Source organism: Poecilia latipinna, unplaced genomic scaffold, assembly GCF_001443285.1.
Source record: "Poecilia latipinna isolate Pla-1442-1.1 unplaced genomic scaffold, P_latipinna-1.0 Scaffold1374, whole genome shotgun sequence".
Taxonomy (NCBI): domain Eukaryota; kingdom Metazoa; phylum Chordata; class Actinopteri; order Cyprinodontiformes; family Poeciliidae; genus Poecilia; species Poecilia latipinna.
In genome coordinates, this window is record NW_015113990.1 from 17,930 (window position 1) to 33,356 (window position 15,427).

Here is a 15,427-nt window from a genome sequence, read left to right on the forward strand (position 1 = left end):
CTGTATACAAAATAGGCCAGCAAATATTTATATAAACAAATTGCGAGGGAACGCAAAGGAACATTTTCTCCCTATGTCCCCTAGGACATAGGGGACGTATCATTGTGTATGTAATTTAAAAGTTACTCTCGGGTAAAAAAAAAAAAAAGCACACAATTAATAGAAATATAGTTCCACCTAGCTCAGTGATGTTGAGTGTTTCTTTTAGGATGTGACCTCTGGGTGAGTCATGTGATCTGTGAGGACTTCCTGGTGTCTGTGGGCCCTGTGTTGGCTGTAGCTGATAAGGCAATTTAAATAATGGACATTAAATCCTTGTCAACATTCCTAAGACAGTGCTGCCATCTGCTGGAATTTTAAAGAAACTTCAGAACTCTATGCCCATAAACATACTTCTATCATAAAAAAGTAAAATCTTTTTTTTTTCACTCAAAGTGACATTTATATGTTTTGCAGATTTATTAACTATTAAATGGAATATTTCAAGTCTTTATTTTTTGTAGTATTAGTTATTATGGATAGGTAATAGAAAGCCAGAATTCAGAAAAAAAGCAAAGCACTTAAAACACACAGTGTCACATCCTAAACGGTTCATTAAGTCAAAACACCCATTCATTCTCATAATTATTGCTAGAAACAGAGATCTATTTAGGAGTTTAAAAATCATATGAATTGTCAATTTTGCACCAGAACTTTATGTTCCTTTGATTCTGAGTGATCAAATATTCACATTGAGGCATCAAGGAGGTCATTTTAACAGCTGTAGTTTATTTCACTATTATTGCCACTAGAATAATAGTTAGGATGAATATATCAGGGTGAGTAGCAATTTTTCTGCAGCTTTTTCATGAATACATAACTTATTTGAGTGCTTAAAAAAAAGAACTGCAACAACAGTTTGGGAGTATTTTAGCTATTTAAAACTAAAAACTAATCAATAGCTGTCAATAGCTAATCAATAGCTATTGACATCCAATGATATGAAACGCTTATATCGTGATGTTTTTCAGTCATATCGTCCAATATTACATCTAAATATTTTTACATTTCTTGATAATTTATATTATCAAAAACAAATACAAGCTCATTGCCCGTGTAAGTTTTTTATTTGCTTATCAATTATTGACCTTGTCGTCATAAGTGCCACTGCCCTTATAACCAGACACATATCCACTGTTGTCGGTCATTTCCTCACGCCCTGATAATCCTTTCCCTTTGCCTGACTCGTCAAAGCGCTCCTTGTGTGACCCGGTGTACTTGGATGTGTCAGTCAGTCTGTCCACTCCTCCTACCTTTGAAATTTTCTAAGAAGTAACGAAAAGCAGAAAAACATCCGATGAGAAATCTAAAGTAGAAAGTAGAGTGACATGCAAAACAGTTCATTCAGTTCAGATATGAAAAGGGAACACATGAAATACACACTGTCAACTTCAATTACACTGCATTGTTGGCGGAATAGACACATTGACACATGATGAGGAATACCATTGGTTTTAGCGGTCAACTTTTTAACATAACGAGCTAAATCGTAAATGTTTCCGTGATATATAAGAGAAAAAGGGACGCAATGTTTTGCTATTAATTGTCAACACTATGACAACTAGAAAAACAGGCCTGAAAGTATCACATTTCACACGTCAGTAAAAAGTTTTAATTAAAGGAAGAAAAATAGTGAGGGAGAGGAAAGCAGGTCAGTTATGCTAGCTTGACTTTGACAACCTTAACATGAAGATGTGTGCTGTTTCCATTCAGTTAAAAAAAAAAACAGGACCTGCACACCTACTCTCTGAAAGAAAATCAGTGATGCAGGTGTTTCAATTAGCTAATCAACCACCACTGTGTTCAGACAATCCCTTATTAATAATCGCAAAATAAACATCACACCTGAAAACATGCAACTGTAATGGACTCATTGTTTTGTTATTTGTTGGCGTGTGTTTGGTGTTAAATCCTGATACACCTGAATGTGATATCTGCTCTATCAGCTAATTGAGATGTTGTCAGCCAGTTGCTATGACAATGGATCTGTGTGCAGCATAAAACCAACAAAGTGGGGGTGCTGTGGTGGCGCAAGGGTTAAGCACAACCCACATATGGAGGCCTTAATCCTCGATGGGGATGTAACGACTTCAAGCCCCGGCCTGATGACCTTTGCCGCATGTCTTCCCCCCTCTCTCATTAACCACTTTCCTGTCAATTCACTGTCAAATAAAGGCCACTAGAGCCAATAAAACCTGAAAAAAACATCCAAGAAAAATACAAGTGGTTTTGAGTTGTTTTTCTGCCTTATTTTTCCTTTGTTGTGGTGCCCTGCACTAGATTAACAATACCTACATCTCCCAGTTTAATTTTGTCAAAAGAATTGTACTATAGCAGCAGCACAGCTATGGGTGGCAAGTAGAAGAATAGACCTTTTGCCCTCTAGTGTTGTGTCGCTAGAGGGCACAACACTAGAGGTTGTTCTGGCCCTAACTCCTAACCCTTACATCCGTTTACGTACGGAAATGTACACAAATTTCTGGATGTAAATAATAGCATTCAACGTATCTAAATGTATGTATTGTGTTACTCGTGGCACAATACATACATTGTGTTACACATGTTTACACCATCTGCTGGTGTTAACATGAGTACCCCAAAGTTGAAAAAACTATATTTTTTTTCTTTTTATCAAACAAAATGAAAATGACCCACTGAGTAAGAAGTATAACAGCCAGTCAGAAATCTACCCAAATCTTGGGGTCCATGAAGGAAGTGTTGATATGACCTGCTTATACTTACAGTGACTCCAGCATTGGCAGGATCCTGCCCAGCAACGAGACCGTACATATGCTGAACAGCCTCCTCTTGGCTCTTGCCTTTGAATCGTTTTGGAGCCAACTCAATCAGGGCCTGGTTGAACTCTTCAAATGTGATGACACGAGCGGTCTTTGCCCTGTTTTAAAAAAAAAAAGAAGAGACAAACCCTGTAATTATTATTTTTTCCGTTTTATCTGTCATTGTGCTTTAACATCAAACTGCCAATGGAACTAGGGATAGGAATTAGCCAACTGGCAATAATCTCATGTATGTTTCTATATGAATATTTATTAATATGTATTGTCCTATTTTTTAAAAATAAACTTGAAAATGTCATATAAAAGTTCTGTGTGAATATAAATAACATAATTTATGTGGAGATATATTTTGTTTATATAAAAAGGGTAGTTGTTAAATAAATGCTGCTGTAATGATAGCCTTTATCAAAATAAAACCACATAGTGTGCTGAAATAGTTATTCCAATGCAGAGGATTTATTCTGAAAAAAATAAAGAAAACAAGTAAGAATAATCAGCAAACATGAAACAGACACTCCTGCTCTTTGTTGTGGGGACATTTTGCTGACATTAATATTTTGAGAAGATGAATCCTGTCCTAAGTCTTACTTGACTTTGCTGAAAACTATATCGACATCAGTGGAAGTGATGTGCTTGCCGTCTATAATGTGACAGTCTTTGCATATCTTGGCAAAGTTCTTTCCATTCATCTCCCGTCCAGTCGCATGAGGATCTCCGTGGACTGCAAACTTCTGGAAAGCGCTCTCCACGTCTGCAGAGGATGCTGATCCCGAGGCCATGCTGAAACAGACAGAAATATCTTTAATTAATGACGTCACTGATAGGATCACATTCTTTGAATCCTTTGACAGTAATAAGAACACAAAGTTAACATATTTTTTTGATGTCATTGGATGGGAAACAACAAAAAGCACCAGGATAAATCAAAAATAAAAAGTCATGACAAGCTTGTGGACAAGCAAGTAGACGTTTTAAAAAGGCGCGGATTGAAAGCAGCATGATGTCAGCGCGGTGCCTGTTTCTAGGAAACGGGATGCAACATTTAACTGCCCAATACAGGTCAATGCCGTATTTTACGAGACGGGTGGAAAAACTATTAACCATGAGAAACACTGCTTAGAAATTTTAGTGACATTCTTAACGGGAATCACAATGAACACCCATTATTTCTCTAAATTTACAGTTAAGCTGTTACTACACCTACAACAACTAGCGTCACATTTTGCTTCGAGTGCAAGAACATTTCCATTGCCTTTTATTATGTTGCCACAAGGACTTTAGCTATAGAGGTAATGCCTTAAATGTGGAACATAAAACTTACCTGGTGTTGTAAACGTAAAGTTTCTGGCTGCTTAACCTCCGCTTTCCTCAGTCCCCTGACTCTCCTCTTTCACCGTTGCTAACGGTCAAAAGTCGCTAGGAGTCGCTAAGTGACGTCACCGGAAGCTTTGTGAATGCGTGATTCAGAATACAGTGAGCGTGTTTTTCCATCTCTGCCGTGACTGCAGGCTGGGTTTTTCTGAACTACGAGGCTCCTTCAGACTGACCGTGGTGGTGGGATAGGCTCACAGCAGCGCTCATTGCTCGCTGTCACTGCAGTTACGATTGGCGCCTTTAGGAGGCGCTGTTTCTTCCATGTTTGACTTGGATAAATCAAGTGAAGCGTTTTGTAACTCTATCCTGAAACACCGAGCTAAGCTATCACTGCAGGAAAAAACATCTTTTGTTTTTACTTACTTCCATTTATTAAAGCTTCATTTATGTTTATGAAATTATGTTTTCACTGGCAGCACATAAGTTTGCTGTGAGATCTATTTGTATTGTGCTATTTTAACAACTCCTAACAAATGTGTGACCTAAATGTGTTCAAATCTCTCGAAAGGAAGATGGCTCTTCCTCAATTGTGATATTGGCTACAAGTTTGGTCATGTAGATGTTGTAGATGCATTTCTACTATCTTCAGGAATTTTAATAATTTGGTGTTTGCTGACCTCTAGTGGTTCAGTTTCTTATTTGTTGGCCTGTGATATGTAAAAAGGCTCTACTGACAAAGAAACTGACTGTAAATGACACACACTGTGCTTGGCGTGACCTGCTTTTGAAAAAACAGTGAAAACTCAAAGGAGCTAAAAGTACTTCTTATAATCTTTAGGAGTTCTTTATTTATCAGCACACACAAGTCTAGGATTTAAATGATTTTATCAGCACTGTTTTTTTTATCCTCACACCAAAAATGTATGTGATACTTAAATTGCCAATACATATTATCTACACACACATCATTACTATTGATAAAATACTTATCCGAATGAACACGTTTAAAAAAAAAAGCATTGGTACTGTCTTAAACTGATTCTACATTTGAAGCTACACTCAGCTTCAAAATAAATGCTTAGAAAGTGCATCCAATTTATTTCTATTGATCATTCTTAACCCTTTCATAATGGTATTTTTAGACACATCCAACAGTTATCATAAAGAAAAAATAAATATGGTCTCACTGTACAGGACTCGTTACGCATTAAATAGCTAAAAAAAAATTGTTGATTATTTTGATCAGTTTAAAATATAAAAGAGAGACAAAAAGTGAATTTTACTTACATACCACATTTAACATTTTAAAATAAGAGAAGATGCTTGAGAAGATATGATGGATGATGATTAGTAGTTTTACATCAACTTATCAGCTATACAGGTTAAAGTGTAGACTAAGGAGATGAAAAATGCTTTTACACAAATTGTCTTAATTTTATCATTTCATCATTAACAAATATTCATCTGTTTGAGTACAGGAACCTTGATGCTAATTTATTTATTTATTTATTTATTTTAAGTATAAGGCATTGTGTTCTGCTTCAGCTGGCAGAGGGTAACAGAGGAGCCAACCCCAAAACCAGCAAACAGAGGCTCACTGAACTGAGCTCTGAACCTGTGGATGAGCTCCATTGTGTTGGATATTGAATAGAAGGCCAAAGTGTTGCCCGCATAGTCCAAGTACACACCTATCCTAGTGGCCCGGGGAGCATCAGGCAGATCTTTGTCTGCTTTGTTGTGCCAGGCTGAGTACCCTGAATCAGAGCAGAGGAGACTCCACGACTTGTCGTTGTAGCCCAGAAGGCTGTTTGAATTTTTGCCCTTGCGACTGATGCTCTTGTAGGCCACACCGATGGAGAACTCCCCGCCCCACTCGGCCTCCCAGTAGAACCTGAAGCCGGACAGAGGCTCCTTGCACAGCACCTGGGAGAAGCCATCGAAGCGTTCTGGATGGTCTGGATAATACTGGGTCGTTTTCCTTCGAGTGACTCTCTGATTGCCATCTGACAGCACAAGCTCTTTGTAGACGGTGTTTGAATCAAAGGACAGTCTGACCGCATCTGAGAAAGAAAAAACATCCACAGTACACATTTCTTAGTATTCACCTGTAACCACTATAGGATATGCTTTGATTTCAAGTCCTGATTGCAAGTCTGATGACTTTCATCCCGAGTCTAAGTCCAATCATAAGTCTTTAATGTGAAGTTACAAAATGAATGTCACTTTTTCTTTATTCTTCATCTTAAACCATGCCATAACACTTAATTTAACAAAATAAAGTTATTAATCGCCTTGAATTCTTTAAAAAAAAAATACAAAAAGTATAATTTTTAACTCAACGGGCAACATAAGTTTGCATTAATGTTTAAAAGAAATTGCAGAAATAGCTTCGCACCGTGTCAAATATCTGAATGAATCAAACAGGAAGTGCTGCTATTTTTAAGAACCTAGTTTATGAAATGTCTGTAGTTTAACAGAGAGAAAATATGAGTCTAGTCAAAAGATTTTTGTTCTAAAGCGACACAAAGTAATTTAACTGATAGGTTATGAGCCATTAACTGACATACGTGGGCCCCATATGTACTGTCACTTGACATGACCACAACAACCATTTGTTATTTGTTATGGTACACTGCAATAACTTAAACATACAGTATGAATCACACTTACATCTCAAGAAGTCTGTTCTGGATTTTGGCTCCTGAAAATCAACTCTGGAGGGAACTATGTGAATGACAATAAAGAAATCTTTGTTCGATAAAAAGGCCCACCATTTTTGTTGTTGCTCCTGTATTGCCAAATGCCACTGAGTTTACTAATTATTACCTTTCAGGCGTTTGTCCCCATTTCTTGGCAAAAGTATATACACAAGAGTTTCGCTGACTGTAAGGAATACCTGCGTTAGTTTGTCACATGATTTAACTTCAGTTCTGGGAATGTGCAAGTATTTTCTGCACGAGCTTACCCGTCTTGGAGATCTTGTTCAGCTCCTTTTTACAGATGTCATCCAGGCTTTCTTTCATCTCTATGGCTGTTTTGCTTATTTCTCCAAAGGAGAACTGAGGATTGATGAGAACTTTAGGAACCATGGCCTCTGGAGGAACACATAGGGTGGGAAAATTCTGTGCGACAAGGAAGAGAAAGGAAAAAGTTTAGTCTTGACCTGATTCTTCAAGACCTGGTTTGACGAGAATCCCTCTATCAAAAACCAATAGATTGAACCCAGTATTTTGAATGAACGCTTTATGTCATTATTTTCCATTAGGAATACTTGAGTGTAAGAAAAGTATCATCAAACAGATTTGTATGATCCTTTGGCACCTGCAGAAAATGAATGTTGTCCTCTGTTTCCAGGATCTGTCGGAGCTCAGCGTCTCGCCGCTGCAGCTCCATTATCTCCTGTTCAAGGCGCTCAACGTAACCATCAGCCTGCGTCATGGCTGCCTGCATGTTGGCCATTATCATCTGATTGATTTCAGACTTCCAGCGCTCGACTGCCTGCAACATCTCATGGAAGGTCTTATCGCTTTCAGTCTGCGCACGCTGGGCAGCGTTCTGAAGAAATAAAATTAAATAAGATTTTATTCTGAGATCCGGCGTACGGCGGTGAAAGATAAATATTATACTTGTTTCTATAATGTCTGACTTACTTTCAGAACATCCACATTGTGCTTGAGGTCCTGCAGCTCTTTCATCCTCTCTGAAATGATGTGCTGCACTTCAGACTGGGTCACCACCAGAACTTTCTGAAGGAAAAAATACACACCAGCATCTAGTTTCACATCACTTAAGGACAAGGTACTTTTAGCCTTCATCAATGTTTTTCTCTTTAGACTCTACAAAAGTATGATTTGATTTTATATTTGAAGAAGGATAAAAGTTATACAATTCTCTGTTTTAGATTTATTGAAATCTAAATGCATAGCTTTTTCTTAATCTTTGCCTTCTAAAAAAATCCCATTTTTGTGAACCAGCAACTGATTGACAAAGACCCACACATATCTCTTCTGATCCAGAACGGATTTTGAACCGACTTTTTCCATGAATTTAAAGAGTGAAGATTTTATTTTGACAATTTCCTATCAACTTTATTTTGTAAGCACAACAAAGTCCCTTTTGTATCACTTTGCAGGCCCATCAATTCAGAGTCTAATCTGGGAACAATCTAAACTATATAAAAACTAGATTGTCCTCATTTGTAATCTCAAGTTTAAAAATGTAAGACTCTGTTTTTAAAATAAGGAGAACAAGAGAACTTTGCCCTTTTATGCAGTATGTTTGTGGTTATGCAACACGCTGACCTGCTGTAACTGTGCAATGCTAAAAAAATACACTAAAGGTTTTCACATTATATGTAATGTATAGGGGTGCTGGGTTAGAGGGGCGCCAAAATGATGGCAGAAAAATTATTTCTAGTTGGGGTGTGATATGTTTTTTCATTTGAATCCTGTTGTCTGATGACTTGGAGCTAAAAATAGAGAGGCAGAAAAGAAAGGGGGTCAGAAACAAAAAAATGAACTTTTCAAACTTTTCAAAGCGGTTGACAGACAGTAGGTGAGTTTTGTCAGTCTATCAAAAAGAACTTCAGGTTAAGTTACTAGTAAAATAACATCTCTTGGTCGTCTTGCAACTTTGTGCTGTAGCTACAGATGTCTAGGGTTGCTTTACTGTGTCAGCATACAACTCAGAAAGTACATAGCTGCACCCCTGCATGTAGGCAACACAACCTACAAGCCAAAGCTGTTGGAACTCACTTGTTTCTCAATGCGCTCTTCTTCCGCTGAGGCAATGTTGTGGCTGCGGTGCTCTCTGACAGTACACAGCACGCAGATGCACATCTGGTCAGAGCGACAGAACAGCTCCAGGCCCTTCTCGTGCTGGGGGCAGATCTTCCTGTCCAGGTGGCCCGTCTCGTCCACAAGCTTGTGCCTCTTGAACGTGGACGACTCGTAATGAGGCTTGACGTGCGTCTCACAGTAGTAAGCCAGACACATGAGGCACGACTTGACGGCCCTGTTGCGGCGGCCGACACAAAAGTCGCAGTAGGATTCGCGGTGCATGTACGGGAAGGGGGTGAGCTCCGGAAGCTGCTGGCGGGGCTGTTGCTGGTGCTGAACATCTGGGACGTTACGTCTCAGGACGGGCCGTGGCGTGAAAGACGCGCGGCACTGAGGGCAGCTGTACACGCCCATATGGTCGAACTGGTCCCAGTAGATCTTGATACACTCCAGGCAGTAAGTGTCCCCACAGGGAATGGTGACCGGGTCCCGGAGTCCATCAGTACACAGGGGACAGAAAGAGTCTGGTGGTAATGGGAAACCTGAATCAGCCATGTTTACTAACCAAGATATCCTGGGAAATAATGCGTTTTTATTCCAATTAAGTTCTTATGTGAAAGAGCAGTCAGTCAAATAGTCCCAGAAAAAGGTCCACAAAGAGTTACTCCATGGGCTCGTCGGGATCCCACTGGTCCCTCTGTAGGAATGCTGCGCTCTTTTCTGCTGGCATTTAAAGGAAAGGCTTTGTTTCTACCACAAACAGTAAACTGATCTCTTCCCACACAACTTGTTTTCATTTTCTGATCAAAAGTCCTGACGTCTGCACCCGTGGTGAAATTTGCTTTTCAACTTGAATGTTATCTTTGCTCTTAAAGTAAGGTCAAGAAATCAGCAGACTTACAGAATCCTTTGCCACCACCTACAATGTAAGTGGGTGAATTATAAAGAGTGTGTTTTGCGTTCTTCATGTAGAGATTGTGAATGATTACAGGCAAGAGTGATGGATATATTACGGTTTGAAATTAAATTGAAGGGCTACAGGATAAGTATTTTCTTCATTAATCTTCAAGTGGTAAATGGACTGGACTTAAATATAGTAAAAAATAATAATCTGAAAGTTCAATAGGAATTAATGATTTTACAAGATGTAGTGCACCCAATCTGTGAGGTTTCCATTACCATAAAATTAATATTATTCATGAAAAAAAATACAGTTTGCACTGTGCGGGCTGTGGAAATTTGAACCAAAAGTCCTTCACAACCTTGATCTTTTCATGTGACTGAGCAGTGAGTTTCATGGCGGTACCTGATTGCAAAACAACAGACTTTGTTTGTCATGTGAACAGGGGCCATGACATGTGGGCTCTCTCAGGAACCAGTCTGGATGCTTACCACAAGGTGAAAAGATCCCAGTTTACATAACGGACAATACATAAACAAAAAAGACAAACTTCTAACCTCTCAGCTTATGTCTCAATAAATATATAAATATAAATTCATTATAAATGTATATATATTTATACAATGTGTCCTATTTTGTACAAAATAATTTATTATTATTAATTTAAATTTTATTTAGTCATAATAAATCATGTTTATGGTGGCCCTGAGGTGCAAACCACAAATTGAACATTGTTTTGTGCTTCATTATTTGTTGAAATGGCTTGCACCTCAGGGCCACCATAGTTTGTCTTTAAAAAAAATTCACAAAATATACATTATTACAATGCTTTGTGAGATAAATCAAGGTTTAATGTATCAATCTAAATATATCTTTATTTATATGGTTAACTAATGTTTCACGCACACTGAACCTTTTCTTTATGAGGTCAAATATATAATTTATGACAGCATTACCTCATGAGAAAGGCTTCCTGCTGCATCAGTTAGAAGAATTAGCATTAAACGTGTCTGCTCTTTGTTTTTTTACAGTATCATCTTGAAGCAGTTTGTTTTAGATCGCAGTAGGGCAGCACAATGACTTCAAGGTTCGCACGTTACATTTTTGACAACATAAAGCTCCGAGGTTTATTTGAATTTCCCATTAAGGACCAGCTTTTTGTTGTCTATTCTCTTTGTTCTATGAAGGGCTGCTCTCATCTTTTCCCAAACAAGGCAGTTCTTGTTAAAACAACGGCTGGAGAGAAAACGAGCGAAAGCGAGAGAGTTGTAGAGGGATGGGTGAGGGCAGCAGTCAGCTGGGTTGTGAATGTACTGGTGAGGAGCAGGAAACTTATATCGGCATAGAAAAAAAAAATTATATGGGTTGAATTCCAAAACTGAAAAAAAAAAATCTAATTAATAATGATGGAAAAAAGGAACAAAAATAGAAATTGTGAGTATTTTTTTGTTAAAATTACATTTAAAAGATGGAATTTTAAGGAGTTCTTTACTGGCTATCAAGACAGCGGCTTTGCAACACCAAAGGTTGTAATGTTTATCCCTTAATTACTTATTATATTTCTAATGTAGCTTCTATGAAGAGGAAAAACAGAGCAAACATGGAGTTAAAAGCTGAAATGACAGCAAAAGCTGGAGAGTAGTAGGAGAATGTATCAAAGGTTGGAAAACTCATTATGTCCTCCAGAGTTTGCATGACCTTAAGAATAAATATATGGGTCCACATAGATGTACGGTATTACTGTCATGGCAACTCGAGGGCTACATATAGCCCTGGGATCTGGGATGCTTTCAATGCCTCTGACAAAATGAGTCTTTTCAATGCAGCAGGACGCTGGTGAGGCTGAACAGACACTGGGAGGGGGATGTGGCGGGGTGAGCACCAATGACGTCATTCACTGTGCTGGTCGGTACTTTCTCCCCTCGAAGCCTCTTTCTCTGTGCCTCATCCCTCTGGGGGAAAAAAATCTGGGAGTGGCAGGAAGGAGGAGAGCCAGAGGACGACGAGGAAAGCAGAGGTGAAGCAGCTAAATATTGACGTTGCATCACTGCGTTTACGACAGCAGGTACGTTTTATGTGCCGCGTTTCGGGCATCACCGCTGAGGCAGAGGTCGGTGTGGGAACACGATGAAAGGCAATGGAAGTGATATTTTTAAGCACCGTGACGCTCGTTGTTGTAGGTGTTGTAACTGTCGATATGTAGAGTAGTACTGGGAAATAGTGACTGTTTATTTTCTGTCACGTCTTTCTACTTTAAAGGAGAATAAAAAAAACATCACAAAAACGTCACATTTCTAAGCAGTGTTTATAATGATGTTTGTATTTGTGGGTGTTTTCGTTCACCTGCAAACCAATGGAAAGTTTTGAGGCGAGAGATGGGGCTATGTGAAATATTACTTCATATAGGTTTTCTGCAGAGTTGAAAATGTCTTTCACTGTCGATTCACATTGATCAGCTTATATTTAGTTGAACAATCCGCGTCATAGTTCACTTTAGGATCGTGGTTTTATTTCATACCTACAGCAGCTGTTACATTGCTTCATTGTACACGCAGACTTAGCTGTAACAGAGAAGAAGAGTTGGAGCTCTGAACAGTTTCGTTCAATCAGTGTAGATTGAGGAGCAGAGAAGCCATTTGGAAACTGACTTGATTGAATTAAATTGCTTGAGTGCAGCTGCAGTAACACTTACATAATGATGGATGATAGCACTGTGTATTAGTGTGCATGTGTGCATGATGTCTGTGTGTGTATATATATATCACATCATATACATGAAAAACTTGATTTTTCCAACATTTTCCCCAGTACAACCTTTTTGGCAGATTTTATTTTTCATTGTAATCATTTCATGAAGATTTGAGTCTTAGATTCTGACTATTGTACTATATAAACAGCTTTCAATATTTGATCTATGTACTCGGTAATTTAAACAGGTGACATGCAAGACATTTTACCTTTGACAGCTAAAATCCAGAGTTGACAAATATAGTAGAAATATTTCAGCTATAGCACATTTCACATCTGGAACTTATGTTGTGCAGGAACATGAAGTACTCAGGAAATGTGACATGAATAACCATTGAGTACAATCACAGTGACGTGATGAACATGCGAAACAGGAGGGAAATCTTTACATGTGAAAATTTTCTCACACATCTTAGACATTTTGCTATAACTGCATCCAAAAAAAAATCTGAACTTTTTGTTATTTCTGTCAACGTGTTCAGAGAATATGATCACCATGTTGCTGTCGATATTTAAAGCTATTATTGTCAGTAATAAATACCCGTACGTCTGTCTCAGCATGGCCGAGGGTACGGTGTCTATGGCAGAAGTGGAGACAGCCTTCCAGAAGTTTGCAGTCCATGGAGACACCAAAGCAACTGGGAAGGAGATGAATGGAAAGAACTTCGCCAAGATTTGCAAAGACTGTCACATTATAGACGGCAAGAACGTCACCACTACTGATGTCGACATAGTTTTCAGCAAAGTCAAGTAAGACCAAAGCGAGGATTCATTTGAAAAATATATGTATTTATAAGTGAGCAACAGTAAAGAACAGGAGTGTCTGTTTCATATTTGGTGATTATTCACACCTGTTTTTCTTTTTCAGAATATTGGAATAACTATTTCGCGTAGTCACGTGAAAACGTACAGCGCATCATTTGGTTTTACTTTGTTCAAAGATGTCTTTGAAGCATAATTTATTTAACAGCTACCATTTTTATAGAACCAAATATATCTCCCTATAAATTATTTTATTAATTTTCACACAGAACCACAATGTGACATGTCTAATTTTGCTACTTAAAGAAACAAACCAGCTGGCAACACTGTTTGTTTTCGCAGGGCAAAGTCGGCTCGTGTCATTACGTTTGAGCAGTTCAACCAGGCCCTGACAGAGCTGGCTCCGAAGCGATTCAAAGGCAAAGGCAAAGACGAGGCCGTTCAGCAGGTCTATGGCCTCATTGCTGGGAAGGATCCTGCCAACGCCGGAGTCACTGTAAGTTATTCAGACCTGAGTGAGGTTGGCGCCTCGACCTTCATCAAATCTAACAGAACTGGTGTCAAACCAGCACAAATGCAGCTGAGTTTATTCAGCTGGTGACCTTTTAACCTTTATCTTCAAAGCAAAAGCAGAACAAATGAAATGTTTTGCTGCACAAAGGCAGTCTAGTTGATTGACACCAATTTTGTCTGATTCAAAGAACTTGGGGGAGCTAGTTGACCTTTCATGACCTCTGGAAACATTTAATATTTAAAATTATAGCAGCAGAAACTAATTTTTTGCTGCACAAACCAGCGAAAACATTTGACACTAATAATGGGGGGCAGGGAGGGGAAGTCAGATTTTTTTTTTTTTTTGGGACAGTTCCTGGCAGAAAAAATGTTTTTTTTTTTTTTGCTTTTTCTTTTGTTCCTTCTGGGTTTTGGATGCTGCAGCTAAATTGATTTTTACACTTTGCGTTGTATGAGGCATAACCTTAGCCACAAGGTTATTTACAACCAGAAATAGCGGTCAACCTGAGATCATCAGCTCATAAACGTTCAAGCCTCGACACTCACATTTACACCAGCAGATGGCACTAGCGCATAACATATTCCTTTAACAATGCAGTGAACTCCAGGCTGATGGTTTTCAGTTTTTTTGTGTGTTTATTTTTTTGTGCTTTCAGAAAGTTGCGAAAGCAGCAGCAGTGGACAGACTGACTGACTCGTCCAAGTACACCGGATCACACAAGGAGCGCTTTGACGACTCGGGCAAAGGGAAAGGAAAGGCCGGGCGAGAGGACATTCCAGACACCAGTGGATACGTGTCCACCTATAAGGGGAGTGGCAGTTATGATGAAAAAGTTAAAAATCCATAACCAAATAAAACCAAACAACAAAATGAAATAAAAAATTACATAACTGGGAAGTTTTGAGAACAATAAAATGAGCTAAAACAACAATTTCATGGTGCATGACATCTAAAGATATCATATAATGTATATTGCTGACTGTTCTTTAGCAGGAACCAAAGAAAGAGCGCTTGCTTTCTAGAGCAGTTCTGCTTTACTTTAATTGTGCCTTACTGTAGCTGCAGTCTCCACTGTAAAGGCTTTGAGACATTGTGCTGTTTTACTTAAGCTGTATTGACTCAATGTTAATGAATTGTTAGTTTTGAGAAGCTGTACTACTGAGAGCCAGTATTTATTTGCTACAGTTTATATTCCCATTATGACAATAGCAAAATAATAATTGGCATTTTCTTTCATGTTGCACTGACACGAAAACAAGGAAATCTGCATTAAACTTTACAGATTAAGTCGTGGCAATATACAGAGTCCTGATGTGTTTTATTTCTTTAAAATTTATGTCTTTGCTGTATTTTTAATCATCTGAAGTTTTTTTTATTTTTTAACTTCTGAAGTAAAATGAATAGATGAAGTAAATTTTCCTAATCCGGATGACGAAACATTAAAGTTCCTTTCAAGTCTATTGAATTCCCTGGTGAAAACGTCCAAATAACTTATAATGGATTCATCTTTTATTGCAACGATATATCAAATTCAAAAATGTAGAAAAATGCAAACTTACTTTCAGTACAAACT

The 15,427-nt window shown here is 38.3% G+C and overlaps 3 protein-coding genes across 4 annotated transcripts; 1 reads left to right on the forward strand and 2 right to left on the reverse strand.

Annotated features, from left to right (window-relative positions):
* Positions 1 to 1,084: 1,084 nt before the first annotated feature.
* Positions 1,085 to 4,259, reverse strand: LOC106962123 (tubulin polymerization-promoting protein family member 2-like). The gene is made up of 4 exons (XM_015056317.1): positions 4,159 to 4,259; positions 3,426 to 3,617; positions 2,782 to 2,935; positions 1,085 to 1,304 (listed from the first exon to the last, which is right to left on the reverse strand). The coding sequence occupies exons 2-4, from the start codon at positions 3,614 to 3,616 to the stop codon at positions 1,116 to 1,118; spliced, it is 534 nt and encodes a 177-aa protein (XP_014911803.1). The 5' UTR covers position 3,617; positions 4,159 to 4,259; the 3' UTR covers positions 1,085 to 1,115.
* Positions 4,260 to 4,979: 720 nt separating this feature from the next.
* Positions 4,980 to 9,624, reverse strand: ftr84 (finTRIM family, member 84). Of its 2 annotated transcripts, XM_015056315.1 has the most exons (7): positions 8,906 to 9,624; positions 7,802 to 7,897; positions 7,473 to 7,706; positions 7,117 to 7,273; positions 6,978 to 7,034; positions 6,822 to 6,875; positions 4,980 to 6,211 (listed from the first exon to the last, which is right to left on the reverse strand). In XM_015056315.1, the coding sequence occupies exons 1-7, from the start codon at positions 9,482 to 9,484 to the stop codon at positions 5,667 to 5,669; spliced, it is 1,722 nt and encodes a 573-aa protein (XP_014911801.1). In that variant the 5' UTR covers positions 9,485 to 9,624; the 3' UTR covers positions 4,980 to 5,666. The 2 variants fall into 2 exon arrangements, with proteins under 2 accessions (XP_014911801.1, XP_014911802.1); XM_015056316.1 differs by lacking the exons at positions 6,822 to 6,875; positions 6,978 to 7,034.
* Positions 9,625 to 11,719: 2,095 nt separating this feature from the next.
* tppp2 (tubulin polymerization-promoting protein family member 2) lies at positions 11,720 to 15,153 on the forward strand. The gene is made up of 4 exons (XM_015056342.1): positions 11,720 to 11,895; positions 13,137 to 13,328; positions 13,683 to 13,836; positions 14,510 to 15,153. The coding sequence occupies exons 2-4, from the start codon at positions 13,138 to 13,140 to the stop codon at positions 14,699 to 14,701; spliced, it is 537 nt and encodes a 178-aa protein (XP_014911828.1). The 5' UTR covers positions 11,720 to 11,895; position 13,137; the 3' UTR covers positions 14,702 to 15,153.
* The last annotated feature ends 274 nt before the right edge of the window (positions 15,154 to 15,427 follow it).